At 41.0% G+C, this 19,592-nt stretch overlaps 1 protein-coding gene across 1 annotated transcript in view; it reads right to left on the minus strand.

Moving 5' to 3' along the window:
* Positions 1 to 293: 293 nt before the first annotated feature.
* NT5DC1 (5'-nucleotidase domain containing 1) overlaps positions 294 to 19,592 on the minus strand; it is a 153,524-nt gene continuing 134,225 nt past the window's right edge. The window contains exons 11-12 of the mRNA XM_054194857.1: positions 15,893 to 16,061; positions 294 to 2,665 (exon numbers count right to left, since the gene is read on the minus strand). Coding sequence (XP_054050832.1) covers positions 2,547 to 2,665; positions 15,893 to 16,061 — 288 coding nt within the window. The 3' untranslated portion in view covers positions 294 to 2,546. The remainder of the gene's footprint in view (positions 2,666 to 15,892; positions 16,062 to 19,592) is intronic.

The raw sequence follows: 19,592 nt of genomic DNA on the forward strand, positions 1-19,592 counted from the left end.
GTCAATGGCCTCTCACAACAGAATCCAAGAAACCTCAGAAATTTCCAGGGGTTAAAAAAAAAAAAAAAAGAAAGAGAAAGAAGGAAGAAGCAATGATGGTGTCTTTGCAGTGTCATGTTAATTATGGCCAGCTCTCTACCAGTTCTTTGTCGTGTGTATTTCTTCTCCCTGGTCTCCACGCCACCTTCATTTCCAAGAGCTCTCTTGTCACCACAGCACCGACTGCCCTCCTAAAGTTCCTCCATTGCCAACCTCCACTTTGTAGTAATTTTCAGATTTCTGTATTTCTGTATAATTTTCAGATATTCTTGAATAAGAAGAGTCTTTAGTAAGAGTCATTAAGTCCTCATTTCACAGAAAAACTGTTTTTTCGGGCAAACGCTTCAATTATTTTCCCTAAGTCTTCCCGCAGCACACGGTGGCACGTGGAGTCATGCTTACAGTAGCCTTCTGTCATCCACTTCTTTCTCTGCTGCTGTGTGGTCCTTCCAGCAGCAAGTGCAAATGGCTGGTGACAGCCTTCGTCAGACACGGGCACCATCACCTCCCAGTTGAGCAAGGCCGTATATGCGTTCTGGTGAGCTTTGTGTTCAGGCCGTCCTTAGAATCTGTCACCTTTCTGCTACAAAAAAAAAATACTGCTTCTCCACTGAGACACCAGGAACCAAGGACTTAGATGATTTTCACTCTAATTTTCGTTAACGATTCATTTTTAATTAATTTTCTTTAAAAAACAAGAAAAAACCACCCTAACTACAAAAATAAGTTCCAAATTCAGAACAACAAAAGCGTGAGGGTACACAACATTGGTTTGGACCATAACCTGGTTAGAAATTATTTGCAGAAGAGTATTTGATCCAGGTTAGAATTGCAAATGATGCTGTAATCAGGGATCTGAGATTTTAATCTGGGTATCTCTCTTCTTAATACAAATCGTACCCTCATCCTGAGCCAGATCTGCTGCCCAAAACATTGATGCTAGTTAAAAAAAATTCAAAATAAACTCAGGTCTTACTTATTGTTACCTTCTTAAGTCAAATATTTTCAGCGTATAGTTTATGACGTGGAAAATGGCACTTTCATTTTCCTTCCTCACTCATCTTGTTTTAAGGAAACTCTTTCTCATTTTTTTCCTCATTTGTTTTATGTTTCCCTTTCAAAAAACAATGCTTAATGTTAATTGGAAATGTTGCATATTAACTGTAAGTATACCGGACCACAAGGATGTAAAAATAATATCCTATGTAGGAAAAATGTACGGAAACAAAAGCTGATATCTCTGAAAAGAGGTGGAATGGTGTTTGTGTCTGATTCTGACACAAAATATTTTAACTGGTGAAGCTGCAAAAATATAGAGCGAAACAAGTTAAGTGTTAACACAAGTTTAATCCATTCCAATAATTGTCCAGGCCTAAGAAAGTAAGTTATATTTCTTGAAAACAAGAAAATAAACTTTCTGTTTATCGGTATTTAAACTTTGAGGGAAATTTATCCAAAATTCTGCCGTCTGACAAAACTGCTGACTAAACAAATTTGCATCTGCTACCCTGCGTTAGTTACCGATGGCTCCCTGTCCAAAGCGCTGGAGAACGGGGCTTTGGAACTGAATCTGCAGAGAACAGGATACCCGTTTAGCCTGAATTAGCTGATAAGAAAGCACATACGCACTTTATGTCTTCGGTCTTGATTCTCTTCTGGGCTGAGGCTGTGTTTAGCAAAGATGGCTCTAGATGGCTAGGTGCTATGTCCTTCCTACTCTTGGAAGAATTGCCCAGGGAGGTGGAGGATGCGGGTTTGAATCCACTCAGGCTGAGAAGGGAACTGTACGCAGGTTTCCCTCCTTCTGCGGAAGAGCTCTGCCTCCTGAGGTATTGAAGACTAAAGGAGGAAAAGGCATGTAGGGAACCTTGCTGTTGAATAGCGGTTAGGCACTTTCAAGAACACGAAGCGTGTGACAGAGGCTTTCAGGACTGTCAGTCTGCATTTCGTTGCCTAAATCCCATTCAAGTCTCTTTGTGGGTATGATGCATCTTTCTCTTTGGGCCTCGGTCTTTCCGTATCTCCAAGAATAGTTACAGTAAGAGAATAAATTCCTCAGAGCCTGCAAAACACTGATGTATGGCGACAACCTGGGCTCTCCAAGCTAACTCTTAATGAAATATGGCTGAGGGTCTCGTTCATGTCCTTCCTGGGGCTTACAGCATCACCTTAAATAGGGACAGTCCCGAAAATGTCCTTGAAAATGTAGAATGTAACTTGGGATGAGTTATTACTAGCACATTTCTCCTGAAGGCTTTGGGCAGTGCATGGAAAAAGCCAACAGCACTTTGCAAAAGGTAGTAGCGATCAGAAGATTGAGAGAGAAGGATGCATTTGCTCACCTGTTCCAGCTGGACTAGAGCAACAAGTGAAACACAAGTCTGCACAGGAGTCTGCTTTAATCCATCATTCTATTTTATGAAGCATCACACAGCATTTTCACCAATTAGCATTTGATAGCAGTTTAAGTACGGGCCATAGGATTATTTAAGGAAAAAGCCGACAACCTATTTCATAGTCACTGACTCCTCATTTGGCAGCAGTGCTCTTGGAGGGCTTGGGTAGTACCCGGCAGTTGCTGAGCTATTTGAGGAAAATCGTGTAAATCTATAATCCAGTGGTAAATCTGAAAGACAGAAACATACCATATCTGATTAGCAACACAGCCCATATCACATAAAAAATAAGCCTGTGGTGAATAGCAGTACTTCTTAAGCCCTTGAGCTGTTTGCTCACCGGCATTAAAACTCAATCAGATTGCGTGATTACATATTTATTTGACATCTTCAGCTGTCCAAGGGATTGACTTTGGGAGTTTACTGCAGTAAGGGATATTCAGTTCCTTGATCGCTGAAATAATGCCAGTCATAGAAAATGATTTAACTAATGCTTAAAAACTGAACAAAAATCTTCATTGGGCCTAGATGGAATTTTCCCACTAGAACACTTTCAAGTTCATTCTTCAGTTTGTCACCTTTCTCTTTTATCTCAGCAACCTACTCATAAGAGGGCTATGGTTAAAACAAAGAAGTCCCCCCCTTTTTTTTTATCATGGCTATTGTAGCAAGATTCCCCAAAGGCACCCACTCTTAGACCTTCTTGCAGTCCAGTGTCAACAACATCCTTTTGTACCAAGCGTTCTTAGAAATCTGCACTTGTAACTTGGCGTACTCATCACTTCCAGTCTGTAATGAATAGTGAGTGCATTAAAATAGTTCTGAACAGTCAAAGCTTTCTTTTCGGTAGCTTCTTTAAAAAAAGTCTTTGCTGCCAGCAGTGACCCGCCCACCCTCCCGGCCGGAGAACTGATACTTCCCATGCTCATCTCGTATGCAAAGTCCAAGAAGCCAAATTAAAAAAACACACAAATAAAACTTCATTCGAGAAACTATTACCCTTCCAATAAATGAAACAAAAAGAAAAAAAAAAAAACAAGAAAGGGTTATCTCCTTCCCAAGTTGTCTGTTTAGAACGAAAGCAAAACATCCAAATTATTACTCAGCTCATCTGAACCGTAAGTTATTAATGACAATTTTTATTTTTCTTTCATTTGGAGTAAATTTGGGGTGATGATATCCTGTCCCTATATGCAACAATATTTGGTGGTTTTTTTTGCAGTCAGCAGCTTTTGTGGAAGAGAAAAACACAATCTTAGCAGTTTCGGTACAAACAACAGGAAGTTCGGGTCTGTCTCACACGCGATTCACGGGCAGGCACCAGGACAACATCCAGGTCTGCAGCTTTAAAACCGTATTAAACATAACCAAAGCAAGCAAATTAGCATTGTGCTCCATCTGAAAAATCTGACAGAGGCTGGAGTAAAGTAGGAATGGGAGGAGAGCTGGTTGGAGGTGAATTACGCTTTACGAAGAAGGGTTGCTTCAGCTTGTCAAAGAGGCACGTTTGCTCATTTTGTCTGAGTCAGGGGAATCTGTGGAGCCCGTTCTGAGCGCAGCAGAACAGGCAGATGTTTTTCTAGTCTGCGGAGGGAGGGCCCAATGGGTTTACTGGCTGCTCAGTCCATTTATGACAGCTCGGTATAAGACAAAGGTTTCCAATATAACTAATAATACTCAAAATGAAAGCAAATATTCCTGAATATCTTTATAGGCTATAAAAATTAAATGTCATGGAGCTACCTTCATATAAAAGCTTTCACTAGCTTTTTAGTCTAGTGGCCTGGAGCGTCCCAAGAGTAGTTTAACCAAAGAGCAGCACAAATGGGACAGACTCGCTGCAGAGGTGCTTATGCTGAAGAAAAGAACCAGTTGGATCAAAACGGTACTTTTGTTGGTATTTCCTGGTAATCTAGCTTTACTCAATCAGCTTAAACATCAACACTATTCTATATACAATGCACAAGACCCCCAAAGAGAAAAATCACTTTTTTACATATTCAAACCCCAACATATCCATTTAAATATTGGTTTTGTCTGAACAAGCTGACTTTTAAAGATGATCAGAAGGTGTCCACATGGAAAAAATGTTGCCCAAGGCATCACTGAAAGTTGCATGAAGCAGATACTATTCTTCACCTATGAAGCAGATTTTATGTACTACAAACATAGTAAAAATCTTCCTCTGTATCCAGGCTTTTTTTCCTCAATGATTTCCTTTCTTGCATCTGCTTTGCCTGGGATATGCAACATTTTATATTATTGCTTTATTTGTGTGATATATTTACGAGAAAGCTCTGGACTGATCCAGAAAGGCATACTTGGAATCTTGGTGCAACTTTGCAACTTAAAATAAATTGCTGTTGTCCTGGATTGCAAAGGTGTCATGTGAATCGTACACCAAAGCTCAGCCCAACTGCTTTTGCTGCAAATGGCAATGCTATCACTCGGACCAGCAACACTGGCTCATCCACAAAGAACAACGATACAGGTCTGGACCCTGCCTCCTGGACACAGCAGCAGTTCATTTCATATCTGGTCTTGTTCCATATTATCACTGAGGACACAGAGAAGGAACAAGCAGCTCCATTTCGCTAAACTGAAATGCTTGCGCAGACCACAGCTTGCATGCAAAAGCGTGCAAAAAAATAAGATACAGTGTTTGATAATAAAGCCAGTCTCAGGAAAAAAAGAATAGTTGCTTATTTCCAAATTGTTAGTTTTCCTAGTGTTTTCGCCAGTAAATTTCTCCAGGTTCTGCAACTGTGCGTGCTCACAACTGCTGCTGTGGTGGCAGCCCTTTGCACCTTGGCACCCACCTCTCACCTAACCCCGATGGAGGGTCATAAATTAGGCAGGGGGCAGATACCCAGTCCTCTCTGAGGTATAATTTGAGACAAGGCTCTCATCAGTCCTAACCTACCTTGATAGTGAATTCAGCACAAAACTCATCCAATATTGCCACTATCCTCAAAAATCCCCAAACCTTGAACAAACTAAACCAGCTCGAAACTGGAAAAGCGAACTATCTGGGTCTACCCAATTGCTTGAGGACCACGATCCCAGAATTTTTCTATCATACTTAGGTAATTCCACCCAGACTCGTTTTGTTCCCAAGACAAATAGGATATTCACGTTCAGAGCCAAAGACTCCTAGAAGTCAGTCATGGAGGGTCTCAAGGTCTATGTCCTTTTCTAGATCTACAGAAATGTCAGTTACTGGATGCATCCACCTGAATTTCTGTCTCACTCCGTTCTTTGCTCCAACACCAGAGCCAGAATGCAAGTGAGTGATGAAAACCAGTTTCCTTGCAGTGACCATTAAACATTACTCGCGTTTCCCAATGGCTCATGGGTTATATGCCGTAGCCTGTGCTCAGAAGCAGGACTCCTGCCCTGCCCCACCTCACTTGCAGGACTCTAGCAGTCCTGGTGGAAATAAGATGGCAATGATGATGTCTGAACAGTAACCACTGTCAGTTACTGTGTTCCAGTTACCCAGAGTCAGGTATTAAATGACATTAATTACACCATTGTGCCCCGATGCTTATATATGCATGCACGTAGTTAGGTGTTATGGATGGATTTATTTCATAGCTATTAAGCTGACAACATCTCAGTGTCTGTGTCAGTTAGCGTAAGCAAACTAAATGAAAGCCACAAGTTTTTATCAGAAGAAAAATTAGAGTTCCAGCCACAAGGAAGCAAAAAGAAACCACAAGAAGAAGGGAAAATGTAATATTCTCGATGAGTGATCAGGAAAATATTTGAGTAACTGAATGGAAGACAATTATAATCTACTCCAGACACAGGCCTGCTTGATAAACTCAATACTCACGTCTAATCCTTTTTTGAGATTTCCTTGAACAAACCAATACATGAAACAAATATAATCTTAACTAAGCTCTTTAGATGGAAGGCTTCTTTTTTTTTTTTTTTTTTTTTTTTCAATTAAAAGCACAGAGGAAGACAGAAATAGCTTTCTCCCAAAACGCACAGCAGAAACGTCAGGAATCATTTTGCAGTATTGACCAACAAAAGCAAAGCCAACATTTTTTAATCGTGACACCACAGCAGCGTCCCCATGAGGAGTGAGAAGCCCTATGGAGAGCAGAACTCCCTCCCCTCTCTGAGGTCCACCCCCTGCCAGTCACCAGGGCTGGAGCCAGAGGCTGCAGAAACCTCCTCGTAAACACCAGGGTTGAATCCTCATGTGAATCCAAATACATCCTCCTGATTATCACCAAGGAAAAGGCACAGGGAGGAAAACTAAAACCTCATTAGTGATACCCGACTTTTAACTTGAAAAATCTTTGAACTGCTTAATTGTGGCAAATCTCAAAAAAGACAGAGCTCTATCTTGTAGCTCAACATCCAGGTGGTATAACTATACGAGCACATCGTCAGCCAGTAGTATTTTTTTTTGCTTTTATAGTAATTCCGGTAATTTACACAGGCTTAGAAGTTTTGCCATGAAACTTTGCTTGTATTTCAAAGTTGCTGTTGAAGAAAAAGGAAAAAAAAAATATTTCTTAATGGTAACGTTTTCTAACAATAATTTGTTAACCGTGGAATAAGCACAGCTGCTGCAGGAGGAAAGCTCACCAGTTTGGCTGCGCCACTGAGTGATCTACTCTGTGACTTGCCAAGCTACAGGTAGATTATAACCGATGTTATTATTTTGAAATACTAAGTGTTCTTATCTCCTGACCCATTTCTACTTTGCTTGCAGCAAGACCTCAGAATGTGAGGGAGTGTACTAGGGGCAAAAAGCAAACCCCCCGACGTCACAAGTAGATTTATCTGATAGCAGTTATTTTTAGCAAAACTTCTGAGGCTGACTTTCCTAAACAGGAGGTCAAATGTTTGCTGTAGTAAAACAAAGTGCCCAAAATAGTGAAGTCAGCACAAGGAACACGTTCCTTCTATCAATAAGATGAAAATCATTGCTGCTGTCTGCACATTGTGCGACTCAAAAGTGAGAGGGGAGGAGGGCAGTGTCTTAAGGGGGCTCTTCCGTATAGGCATGCTCTACAGAAGGGAATTGCTAAAACTTCCGAGTTTGGATGTAGCTGGCACTTGCAAAGCGCCACGTGAGCCGGCGCAGTTTGTTCCTGGGCACCCAGGAACAGAGACTCAAACTAGGCACAGTGAAAGTGCAGGTTTGCTGCTTTAATTGCATCCACGTCAGAGCTTTTGCCAACACAGGTGTACTAGTCGGAGATCACGCCTGCGGCTCTGCCAGCAGACATATGTAGCATGAACTTGGCCTGAGGAAGAGCTTCACAGACAATGGCTTTTTTTACTGGTGACTCTTCTGCTGTATCTGACGTGGAAGAGGGTGATGTTGGAGAAAACTCAAGTGGACAGCTGCGGGGAGATGTGGAGCAGCAGCTTCACTATCAGAGTTTTCCAGAGGGACGAGCCCCTGGGGGATGGAAAGACCATCCCATCGTGGCTGTTGCGACTGCCCGTGGCGTGCAGTTTCACCACAATTATGCTGGGAGTAACAATTCACATTACCTTGGGTCTACCCTACGGCCAAGGGACCGCTGACCCTGGCTCGAATGAAACAGCTATGCATGAGGCGTGTGCCAAACTTGCATCTCAGCCCAGTAAGAGTCTGCAGCGAAGGAAAGCCTCAGAAACTCCTGTGCTGTTTTGTGTTTATATGGGAAAACTCATCATTTGTATGCGAGGGAAATTTATCTCGTTTTTTTTTTTTTTTCCATTTAAATGGTGATTTTTGGAGATCTTTTGAGAAAGTAGCCCTGTGTGGTTTTTTGATCTGGAACCGATCAAAAGAAAATATTGGACTGTCATATTTTTAAATATTTAGGTGAAGAATTAATCTAAAAAAAAATCCTAACAGAATGCCAAGATCCTACTAGCAGGTGTTAGTCTTTCAGGGATCTGTGAATTAATTTCTGTCTGAATGACTCACCTTGGATGGAAGAGTGGTGGGAAGGGCTGCTGAGGTAAGTTGAAGAAGTTAGCCTGAAAACAAGCGATTGTTTGAAATGACAGGCATTTCTGATTGATTAAGAAAAAGAAACAAGTTGCATTTTGAGACTGTGAAGGAGCTATATTAAGATAAATGCAGTGATGATACACCCCTTTACTTTCATTTTGAGGTAAACTCACCAAGATAACCTTACTCTCCAAACTTGGGTTAATGGTGTCATGTTCCCCTCTCTTGTAAAACAAATGTTTTCTTTCCTTTTCCCTGTTTTTTCCTCTGGATGGGTGACAAATACTGCTTACCTTAAGGTAAAAAGCCACACACAGACACACATTAAGCTTTTTAAGCAGTAAAGACAAAGCCTACATTGTTTTTTGTTCGTGTGTGTGTGTGTTACCATCTCAATCCAGAGGGAATATGTTAGGCACCAATCCAGGGCACATAAATGCTTCCAGCAACTTTTTCTTGTACATTTGAGGTTGCAGGTTATGTAAAATTCCAACCTGGTCAAAGAAATATTTCCGATACGTGGTGACTTGCCTATTTTCACTGGTTTTCACACTCAAGAATTATCAACACCATACTACCACCAGTGTTTCTAAAGAAGCACTCTAAATGCGCCCCGTAAGTCTGTGATCTAGTCAAAACCCAATTATAGCTTTAATTACAGCCTGCAAATGAAATTATGCTGCCTGAGTTGAAGGACAACTTTAAAGCAGAAATGACTGAGTGGTTCCCCCTTTCTTAATGAGTTGCTCATGAGTTCTCCCTTTAATCTTTTAGAGGAGGCTGTACTTTGACATCTCACAGAGCAGAGTAATGATGGCAGGAACATTTCTGTCAGTTATTGGCTAGGAAGTAATCTTTTGGGTTCTGCATGATTTGACACGGCCGTCGGGGGCACAAGTCAATACACCTTTCTGGAGGAGGAAGGAAAAGCTGAACAAACTGTAGAACACTGAAAACTGTCCTTTTTACGTTGAAAATTACTAGCAACTAGTCAAATCCTTTGGGGAAGTTGGGGTTTCAGACCCTTTGGGAAATAACTGGGTCCTGAAGACCTTTTACAAGCTAGTTCTGATTCTCTGAATAATAATATGTTATGCTTGAAATGCAGTTTATTGTTGGTTTCAGTTGTATTTTGCAGCTGAAAAAAATAAATGCATTATATTTGTCTGTTGTGTTGAGTAAATTTTTCTTTCTCTTAAATGAAGAACACTGACACTAGTTTCCTGGAACAGATGAATAAGATTTACATTATCTGATGCTCTTCAATTTACACGCAGAGCAAGATGCTGTTGATATATTCAGAACACATATCTTCTCTCTAGTCCATTATCTTTGCTACCTGTTTTTTTTTCACTTGCATCAAAATCTCAGAACCAGAAAACCTCAGAAATCTTGCTGTTGTATATATATACCAATTTTTTCACCAAACGTAAAAATAGGTTGCTTGCATAAAAAGTTTCATTATAAAAATGACCTCTTCGGCCTTTTAGTAGCAACTACTATTTATAGCAGCTAAGCCCCAAAGCAGTTTAAATCCTCAAAGCATTTTGATAAACTTTGTGTTTAGATGATATTGTATAGATGCATTCTTAGACTGAAGCTGGTAAGAAAAAGCATGGTTGTAAAGTAAGGCATTAAATATAAAAGGTTACTGCTAATTAACAGGCAATGTATAATATAGATAGTTCTATATGTTTAAGGAAATTATATGCTATTATTGTATTATTTGAATAAGCAAGAGCACATAATTATCACTCAAGTTACACGAAAGACTAATTTAATTTTAATAGGAGCTGGATTTTACTTTAAATGATGTAATGTAAATGAAAAAACATAGAACTAATGTATTAAAATACAGGGGATATATTGTTTCACTTCAGCAATAATTATGAATGATACTGTTCAGGATATAGAAGTGAGTATATGGCTACATGCTTAGTGAAATTCATGCCTTCCATGGTAATAGCTGATTCCTCAAGGGCATTCACCTTTAAAATACATGTTGAAGAAAGAGTGTGAGATTTGCAATTTGCAGTTGGTCTGTGACGGGCAGACCCGTGCATCTGCAACCCAGGCGTTGCCAGTTCTGGTGCCCCAGTCGCAGCTGCTTTGGGCTTTCCATTGTGCAGATAATTTGCAACCCTAAGCAGAAACATGAACTTCTTTGCCATGGTTCACTGGCAATTTTATCATCATATTTATACAGCAAGCAGGCTGGCGACTCAAACTCCCACAGAAAGTGGCAGGGTACGGATCTGTAGGCGACTTTAAAGAGACAGCTTTGGTAAATTATAACGGAGATTTTTCTCTTGTACTAGCCAATTGAAATAACAATAAGGCATGGCGAAAAACTTATGCACCCATATGGGCAAAGCATGATAAGATTTCATACAGCACGCAAAATTTAAAAAAATGCATTATCCTCATGCATGACACAAGCTTGGTTATCAAATCTCCAAAGTATGAAATGAACTCTGTCCCCAGAAAATATTTACATTTGCACAAATTCTTCTCTGAAATGCAACTCTCTTGAGCTGCAACATCGCTCAATCTCTTGTTTTTGCTTGCAGTAATTTTTAATCCTACGACAAACCTCACCATTCAAAGGTTATGAGACAAGTTCAGGAGACTGGGTTAACAATCATGAAATTTAAAAAAAATGTTTATTTGTGTTCTCCATATTAGGATTTAGAGACCACTTTCTTAACCTTTTCTTTGTGGTGAAGAACAAAACAAATTTACCACAATTCTCCCATAAGCTCTAAAACTCCAGAGTCACTCATCACGAAGTTTTTTGAAGTGGAACTTTTATAAAAATACCAACCATAATGAGATTCAAAGGAAAAGCATTAGCTTGAAATATGAGTAGCATTTTGGGGATCAAAGTATTGTTAATCAAATATCCATCTGAAATGGTGTCACTGGCTAGTTACTTTAGTGACTCTTTCCTACAAAAACTTGCTTGGGAAATAAGATATTATTTATATTTGATCTTCTTTGTAAATCCAAGAGATCTTCTGTAATTATTGTTGGAATACCTATGCGATGCAGGATATGTAATTATTTACATGGGTATCTGGCAGTTTGATCAAATGGCCACAGAGTAGTGGTCACCCGCCCTTGAGGGTGAAGTTCAGATTATTCCGGTATGATAGATAAGAGTACCCGCCTCTACTTGGCTCACACGAAGCTTTCTGAAGTGGAGGAGGATGTATTATAAACTGTGGTTTATTCAAAACGCGATTTTTCAGACAGACCCCTGCACCTTTTAATTTCCATGTGTGAGCTTGAATGTAACATTCCCACAGTAATGGATCCTGGTTTGGAAAATTTGGCGTATGATAACATTGTGCTTGAAAATAGTCAAAATCTGTAAGGGAGCTGTAAATGAGGAGAGATTTAATAGCAGAAAAGTGAAGAAACAGATGGATTTGTGAATGAGGCACGTAGAATAGGAGTAGGGGCATTGGCTTCTACTATTTTATTAACCATGTACTGTCAAGATAATCATGAGCTCATCAGCCTTCCAATTCTTGAGAAAAACTTCCCCCCTTACTGAAAGTGGGTAAGAAGAATCAGCTCATAAAAGACCTATGAAATGCTTAGAAAACTTTCAACTTAACTCATCTTCTCTTAATATTACAAGGATATAATCATAATGCTGCCCTTCAGTTAAACCTATTTAATGTCGTCTTAATGTCAAAGTGAGAATGTCTTAAATGAAGAGTTTTATTTTACCTTTAACTGATTTCCACTCCAAACTGAGGAAAGCACACAGAAGGTGTTACAGACAACCCCTTCTGTCCTTTGGGCAATTGTAACAATAAACAAAACGTCCTTTTTCGTGCACAAGGAAAGTGCCAATTTCTCTTCAGGGACTGTCAGGGGAGTTTAGATGACAACCTGTGACGCGGTAATCTGCAAACCCACTAATACTTTCCTTGCCAGAGGCAAGATTAAAATTCAGAATTTCTGATGCATCTTTGAATGTAAACCCCTTTTGAGTCAGATACTGAATTTCCGGGTAAAGATGGGGACAGAAGCGTAGAAGAACAACTACATTCGATTAGAACAGAAAGCCAAGGAAGAATGTATTGGATTACCTTTTCACCAAGCTGCCATTTTACTAATTACACATACAATTTGTGCATATGCTCTGTTATTTTATACTTTGAATGGCCAAAAACTGCAACAGCAGCATTCCCTGTGAAACGCTTTCCCTACAATGCTCTTTGGTAAGGATCAGATTCGTTTTCTTTAGTTATGTGTATAAATTCTTCAGGTGAAACTATCAGAAGGCATCTGCACCAAACTTACAACGTGCTGGTTAAAAAAGACAACTGTCTAAGTTTTTTCTATTCCAACTTCTCAATCCAGTTCTATAGCTTATTTTTGGTTTTTTTTACATATTTCCTCTATGTAAAAAAAATGGAAACAGGCTTGAAGGGTTTTATTACCCCAAATGAATTTCTGATAATTTTCTCAAAAGAATTCTCATATGGACTTTGATGAAAACTAAGTTTTTTAAAGTTAGCACAGCAGCAATTGCCTGCCTTTCATCAAATATCTGTGTGGATCGCAAGCCGATGGGATATTTACTCACACGTGGCCCTTACTATCGCTCACGTAGACGTACAAAAGCCAGGTCAGAGCTTGCTGATAGAGAAGCCCCTGTGAGCCCACCACGCGCAGGAGCGAGCACACCTCCAGGGAGGCGGCAGCTCATTTGGATGGGTCGGGCTGAGCCAGGTGCTGCTGGGGCCATGCCGGCTGGTGGCAGGGAGCTGGGCTTCTGCAGCCACCCCATCAGCAGCCCATCTGCGCCTTTGGGCTCGGGGGAGCTGAAGGAAAGGCCTGGGTTTTTTGCAGCTCAGCAGTGGAAAGTCCTCTGCTGGTAATTAAAGTAGATGAATAGAAAAGGAAAAGCTGGAGCGCATCAAACTCGCATAACCCGTCTGAATCTCTTCTAGCAAGTTATTCCCAAATAGCTGCAGCTAAGCTATGACTTACAACTGCAGCCAAAAACTTCAGGGCTTGGCAGAGCAGGGGCTCTCGCAGCTTGCTGTGACAGGAGTCAGACAAGGTATTCGAGAGGAGTCAGGAATTCCTCAGCATCCATTATAATGAACATCTGCTCTTCTGCACAAGCAAACAAGAAATACCTCTCGCTGTAAGAAACCATAGATGTTCTCGTACCTTCAGCTTGGGGTCTGCTTTCAGGTGCACAGCTGCAAGTTGAAAACGTTATTCCTCCCCTGTTCTTTAGCTCTGGGGTAGAAGTTTCACAGACACCAGCCCCTGCCCCAGCACCAGTCCAATGCCGCCAGGGACGGCTCACAGTGTCCCTCCTAATGGAGGAACAGACTTTCCAGGGGCTCCACTGCCAATGACAGGCAGCTATACCGCTCACTAATTTACACAGATACACCTTTCCGGTTCTCACCCTTTCATCTGGCGCTGGAAACTTGGTGGTACGTTTGCGGTGCCAAGCCTTTGCCAGCCCTGCAAACTGAGCTGTGGTTTGGGGGAGCTGGCCGGGAGGCAGAGTTTCACAGAGCGTGGCTGACCGATGTGTTCCCTCTAGGCCAACACTTCCAAAGCAAGCCACAGAATGACTCTGGAAAAGGTGTTAAAAGGGAGTTTTACAGAAGTTACCTCTCTCCTGGCAATTTCCCTCAGTATGTGGGCTTTGTACCTTTAGGCTGAAATACCGACTGCAACATGGCAAATATCAGAAGCATAAATTGTGGCACTGTATGAGTTTTTTGTTTTGAGATATCCTTACAATGTACGTACATGTGTAAAATATGGTTGCAAAGAACAGGTCTATCATGTCTTCTGGTGTAGAAATAACTGCTGTGCAATTGGAACAACTTTTTATTTCTTGGTCTTATGCATGAAGTAGGACAATTACTCCATTACTGCGTCCAATTCTGCAGCCCCTACTACAAGAAAGATATGGACGTGCTGGAACGTATTCAGAGAAGGGCCACGAGGATGATCAGAGGGGTGGAGCACCTCTCCCATGAGGACGGGCTGAGAGAGTTGGGGTTGTTCAGTCTGGAGAAAAGAAGGCTCCAAGGAGACCTTATAGTGGCCTACCATTATCTTAAGGGGGCCTACAAGAAAGCTGGTGAGGGACTTTTTAGGATGTCGGGTAATGGTAGGACTAGAGGGAATGGATTAAAACTAGAGATGGGACGATTCAGACTGGATGTTAGGAAGAAGTTCTTAACCATGAGGGTGGTGAGACACTGGAACAGGTTGCCCAGAGAGGTGGTGGAAGCCCCATCCCTGGAAGTTTTTAAGGCCAGGCTGGACGGGGCTCTGAGCAACCTGATCTAGTGGGAGGTGTCCCTGCCCACGGCAGGGGGGTTGGAACTTTGGAACTAGATGATCTTTAAGGTCCCTTCCAACCCGGACAATTCTATGATTCTATGATTCTAGGCAACAGATGCTGAACAGAGGAGTTAGTTAGTTAATAAACGAAATGCTTGCTGTGTTCTCCATACAGTTAAGCACCTCATTCATTTAATAACTTGTTTATTCCTTTAGATATGGTGGATCGATAAAGTTCAGTAAGGCAAAATGATAGATTGAGGACAGACGGTGGGCCTTCACCACCACTTTGTAATCAATCGATGTGTACTGCAGTTGCAAAGTCATTGCAGTATTACTGCTACCACTATTGCTACAAACCATCCAAAATAATGTGTGGTCCCGCTGGGGAGAAACATTAGTGGAAATCAGAAGATCAGCCATAATTGTACCTTTGACGCAACCTTGATGTAAGAAGGTAGAAAGCCTGAGCTGGTTTCTCAATTAGGTGAATTTTTGGAGAACAAGACATTGCTTGTGATTGCGTTGTTTTCCAGATAAGGAAAATATTTTTGGCTCCAGCTCTGTAATAACGATGCAGTTTCAAAAGCAATACACACATTTAAAAAAAACAAAAGAGAGAGAAGCACAGTCCTAGGCATTCTTGGCTTCATTACATTCCTGCGTTCGTTCATCTCCATTTCAACCGTAATGGGATAAGTAAGCTGATTGAGGAAGGATAACAAGCCAGATCAGAGTGAAACATATTTGGAAGTCTAATAAACTCGAGTAACTTGGAATGTGTTTGTTTCCTAAGGTAACTCACCACTGAAAGTAGACACAGCAAAATACTGTGGGGAAGTCCTGAATCAAAATTCAGCAACTAATCTATAATCTGTTAAATGTTGCATTTCTCACACTGGATAAACTAAGCATCTAGTATTTGCAGGCACAAACAAAAAACTGAACTATTGTAGCAGACAACTATTAAAAGCATAAACCTCAAAGCACTTAATAGCCGCAAGCATTAACTGCTGCATCATATGAACAGAATATTTTTGAATGTGTTTCAGATACATGTAATCTAAAAAAATAGATCTACAGTATGACAAAGTTACTATGAATACTACATGTTCGTTAGGGGAAAAAAAACAGCAATCTTCCTTACCTGCTATTGCTTCAAGAGTAGGGATTGCAATAGTGCTGTAAGTGCTAATGCATTTACAGGACCACGTGCAAACTAAGGTTTCCTCTGCATTTTCCAGGCCTGGCAATCTGTCCATGAAGAAAGAGCCCCACTGTTTAGACACAAAGTATGGAGCTTGGGGCTGATCTCCCTGAAAGAAAAAATAATAAATATGTAACTTCAAAAAAAAAAAAAATCTTCTTTCTTCATGCAGCCACAAACATTATCTTAAGGAACTCCAGTGTTTCTCCGATTTTCTGGGAAAACTGTATTGTATCTCAGGAGCAATGTGACTTTAAAATATTATAAAGAAAACATCATTTTAAACACCTCCCTGGAGGTGTTTAAAAAAAGGGTAGATGGGGCACTTAGGGATATGGTTTAGAAGTGGCTTTTGTCAGGGTAGGTTAAAGGTTGGACTCGATGATCTTAAAGGTCCCTTCCAACCTCAGCAATTCTGATTCTATGATTCTATGAAAAACAATAACAATCTTCTTCCCGTAAGTCCCCAAGCTCCTGTTTACGCAATCTATGGATTCCCTAGGACATAAAAAGTTGGCTTCAAATATTTTTCCCTTAAAAAATCTTCCCTTTTCCCTGTTTTTCTGTTTTCAATAGCGTGAATAGCCTGCTGCCTTTCATTGCTGGAGAAGCTGGGTAGCTGCAGCACAGAGCGTAACCCAGCTGGGAACTCCTCCCAGGAGAAAGGACCCTCCTGGTGCTGGATGGAGTAACTGCAAAGGATGCATCATGCCACCTGTGTCATGTTATCTGTTTCTGAGATGAGGAATGAGTGAGAACAGAGCCGCAGGATCCATGGAGAGCCATTCAGTTGCCTACCGAATTGTGAAAAATTGATTTTTTTTCATGTATATTTTCAGACAACAACATGTAGACTCATTATGTTTTAAAGAAAGCACTAAAGCAGCATTGGGAAAACTGATTTTTTTTAGCAGTTCATCTTGAAACCTGCTATATATTGGCATGAGCAGCCAGAAAAAGCTCCAGGAGGCCTCTACAGAAAGATGAAAAAATGGAAAACAAAACTGTGAACTACACCATTGAAATCTGTTTAAGTCATTTGCGTGCAAAGTATCTTTTCAGACCAGCAAAGCATAGAAGAACAGATATCCTTGCGTGTGCCTCCAGATTCGTGAACTTTTGTACTTTATTTTCCATTTAACTGCTTTCTTAATAGTTTTGAGAATCTGCTGGAATAGTATGTGTTTATGACAGAGGTCTGTGGCTTTTGATCACAAGAAGGCTGTTGATCCAGCCGAGCAGATCACGTCAGTAAACACAGAGACATTCTTTTTGTGATTCTGTGTGACGGTTTTTATTCTGAGCATAGCTGCGCGTGGGGAGGAAGTATTGATTTGATTTGGAAAAATACAGATATTGGTTTCTGTCTTCTGATGTAAATAGGTTGGAAAAAAACTCCATATCTTTTGTTTCAAAACAAGCAGCTAACTTAAGAACTGGGCTCTTTTGCCGTTTGTTTTTTTTTTGCCTCAAACACAGGGACAGCATCTTACTTTTTTTTGCCAAATCTTATCTTTCCATGCAAATCCCAGGACTTCACATCAGTTATAATTAAATGTAGATGCTATGCTGAATTAAATCTGTTTCCAGCTGGATAACACATACAGAAAATTCTTAAGGCCATTACAGCTGTTCAGGTGATTAATCGAAACAACCACCCCAGTACTAGCCCTGCATAAAAGACAGAGCCTTGTTTATTGACAAGAGAAAAAATCTGAGGCTTCTGCTTTTTGAAATGTATAGTTGGTTCAACAGGCAATTAAAATTGCAATCTGAGGCAATGAATTGATTTTTTCAGAGATCTGATTCTCAGAGTGGGAGTTTCTTCCTTATTAAGGAGGAAGGATTTACATTTTGGATTTCCAGCCCAAGCCCTTAGTAAAACCAAACCCAGTCAGACACAAGAGTTGTCATCAAGTCATCTGGTAGAGAACTCCCATCATTTTGCTACTGGCTTATCTCCACATGACAGGGGCAGTTTGGTAGGCTAAATCTCGATCTCAAATCTGAAAAGAGCTGTCAAAACTCTGCCCACATTCTTAGGAAGCATCAGGCGTTGCTCCACTTGCCATCTCTAACTGATGCCTAGAAGATGTCCGTATCTTATCTGCAGCACAGACCACGTACCATGAATCTATCTATACATCTGTGAAATGAGCTAAAAGTCCCCTGTTAACACTGCTACTCCTTGCATGCCTGGAGGCACACATTCAACAGTGGGGCCGAGGAGTTCTGGAAGGTGCACCAGCTACTCCTGTAGTCCCCAGACAGAGGGTTTGCTCTGGCAGCAGGACAGTAGATCCTGGGAAGTGCTGAGCAATCCCTCTTTCTTATGCAAAACCCCCAAGCCTGTGGTGTTGCTCTCAGGCATATTGGTCAGACAGCAGCAGGTCAGATGTTGATTGTGTCAGTTGAGGGTACAAAGCCTCCAAGACTATGTCTAGACTTCAAAGAAATAAAGATGGTACCAGCATTCCCCAAGTCCCAGGGCTTCCCACTAAGTTAAACCGCCTGGAATACTTACTATCGCCTTTGCTTTATTAACTGCAGACAAATAGGGCCTGTTAACAGAGCAGACAGAATCTGCTAATGGGACCCTTGGGTAACACTGATTTGTCAGCTTACAAGTGACATTTCTAAAACACGAATAGGCAGGGAGCAGAGCTCTGAAGTTTTTCTCCATTTGGTAAAGAGATGAAAGAAAGAAGGATGTAAAGGAGACGGGAGTGAAAAATCAAGCTGTTAGGATTTTTAAAAGGTGTTATTTGGATGGAGACTTGCCATCTTTGTACCAGGTGCAGAGCGCCAGGATTACTTTACTGCATCCAACACGACGGATGCTACTGATGGCTGCATGCTTTGTGCCAAGGTAGTAACACCACCACCGACTCTTAGGGACAGAAAAAAATCAATGTTCAAACTACACTTTTGCTGGTATAACACCAAGTATTTGAGGTGTTTCCACCGGCACTACTGTGCTGGTCACAACAACCAGATGTCCCTGAGTAACACAGCCATACTGGGTGTGGAAAAGGGCAAACCTGCCCCAACCTGCCCAAGAGCCTAACTTTTGCACAGAACCTACCCCCCACAAGTCATGTGCAAATATAAAACACTTCACTCATAATTACTGTAGCTAAACTGCAACATGGATCACTATAAGCAGACTTCCTTTAAAATAAAACACATTTCACTTCAGGATATTGCTTTAAGGTTATTGCTTTACCTCACCAGGCTTCACAGACAGCCCATCAGGTTGTTCCTGAAAGTACTGTTAGATTTGTCTTAAAGATAAACAGGAATAAAGAGACAAACAGAGCCAAAAGGCACAGAGTAATTAGCCCTTGTCTAAGGTCATGCTGAAGGAGTAGGGAAATTCGGGGAGGGGCAGGGGGTAAAGGGCTCTGACCTCCCAACCAACCAGTCTCTAGGCAATACTGTAAAAATTAGTTTTTCCTTCTAACTGGAAAAATATCATCTATATCTGCCAATAAATACTTTGATTTCTGCTCCATTCATTCCTATAGCCCAACGTTTTTACACACTGACGAGCTCCTCTGTAATCATTTCCCTCGAAATCCTGGGACAAATTCCAGCTTTTCTTTGAGTTTTCATTGATAGAATTGATCACACATTTAAA

Source organism: Rissa tridactyla, chromosome 3, assembly GCF_028500815.1.
Source record: "Rissa tridactyla isolate bRisTri1 chromosome 3, bRisTri1.patW.cur.20221130, whole genome shotgun sequence".
Classification (NCBI taxonomy): domain Eukaryota; kingdom Metazoa; phylum Chordata; class Aves; order Charadriiformes; family Laridae; genus Rissa; species Rissa tridactyla.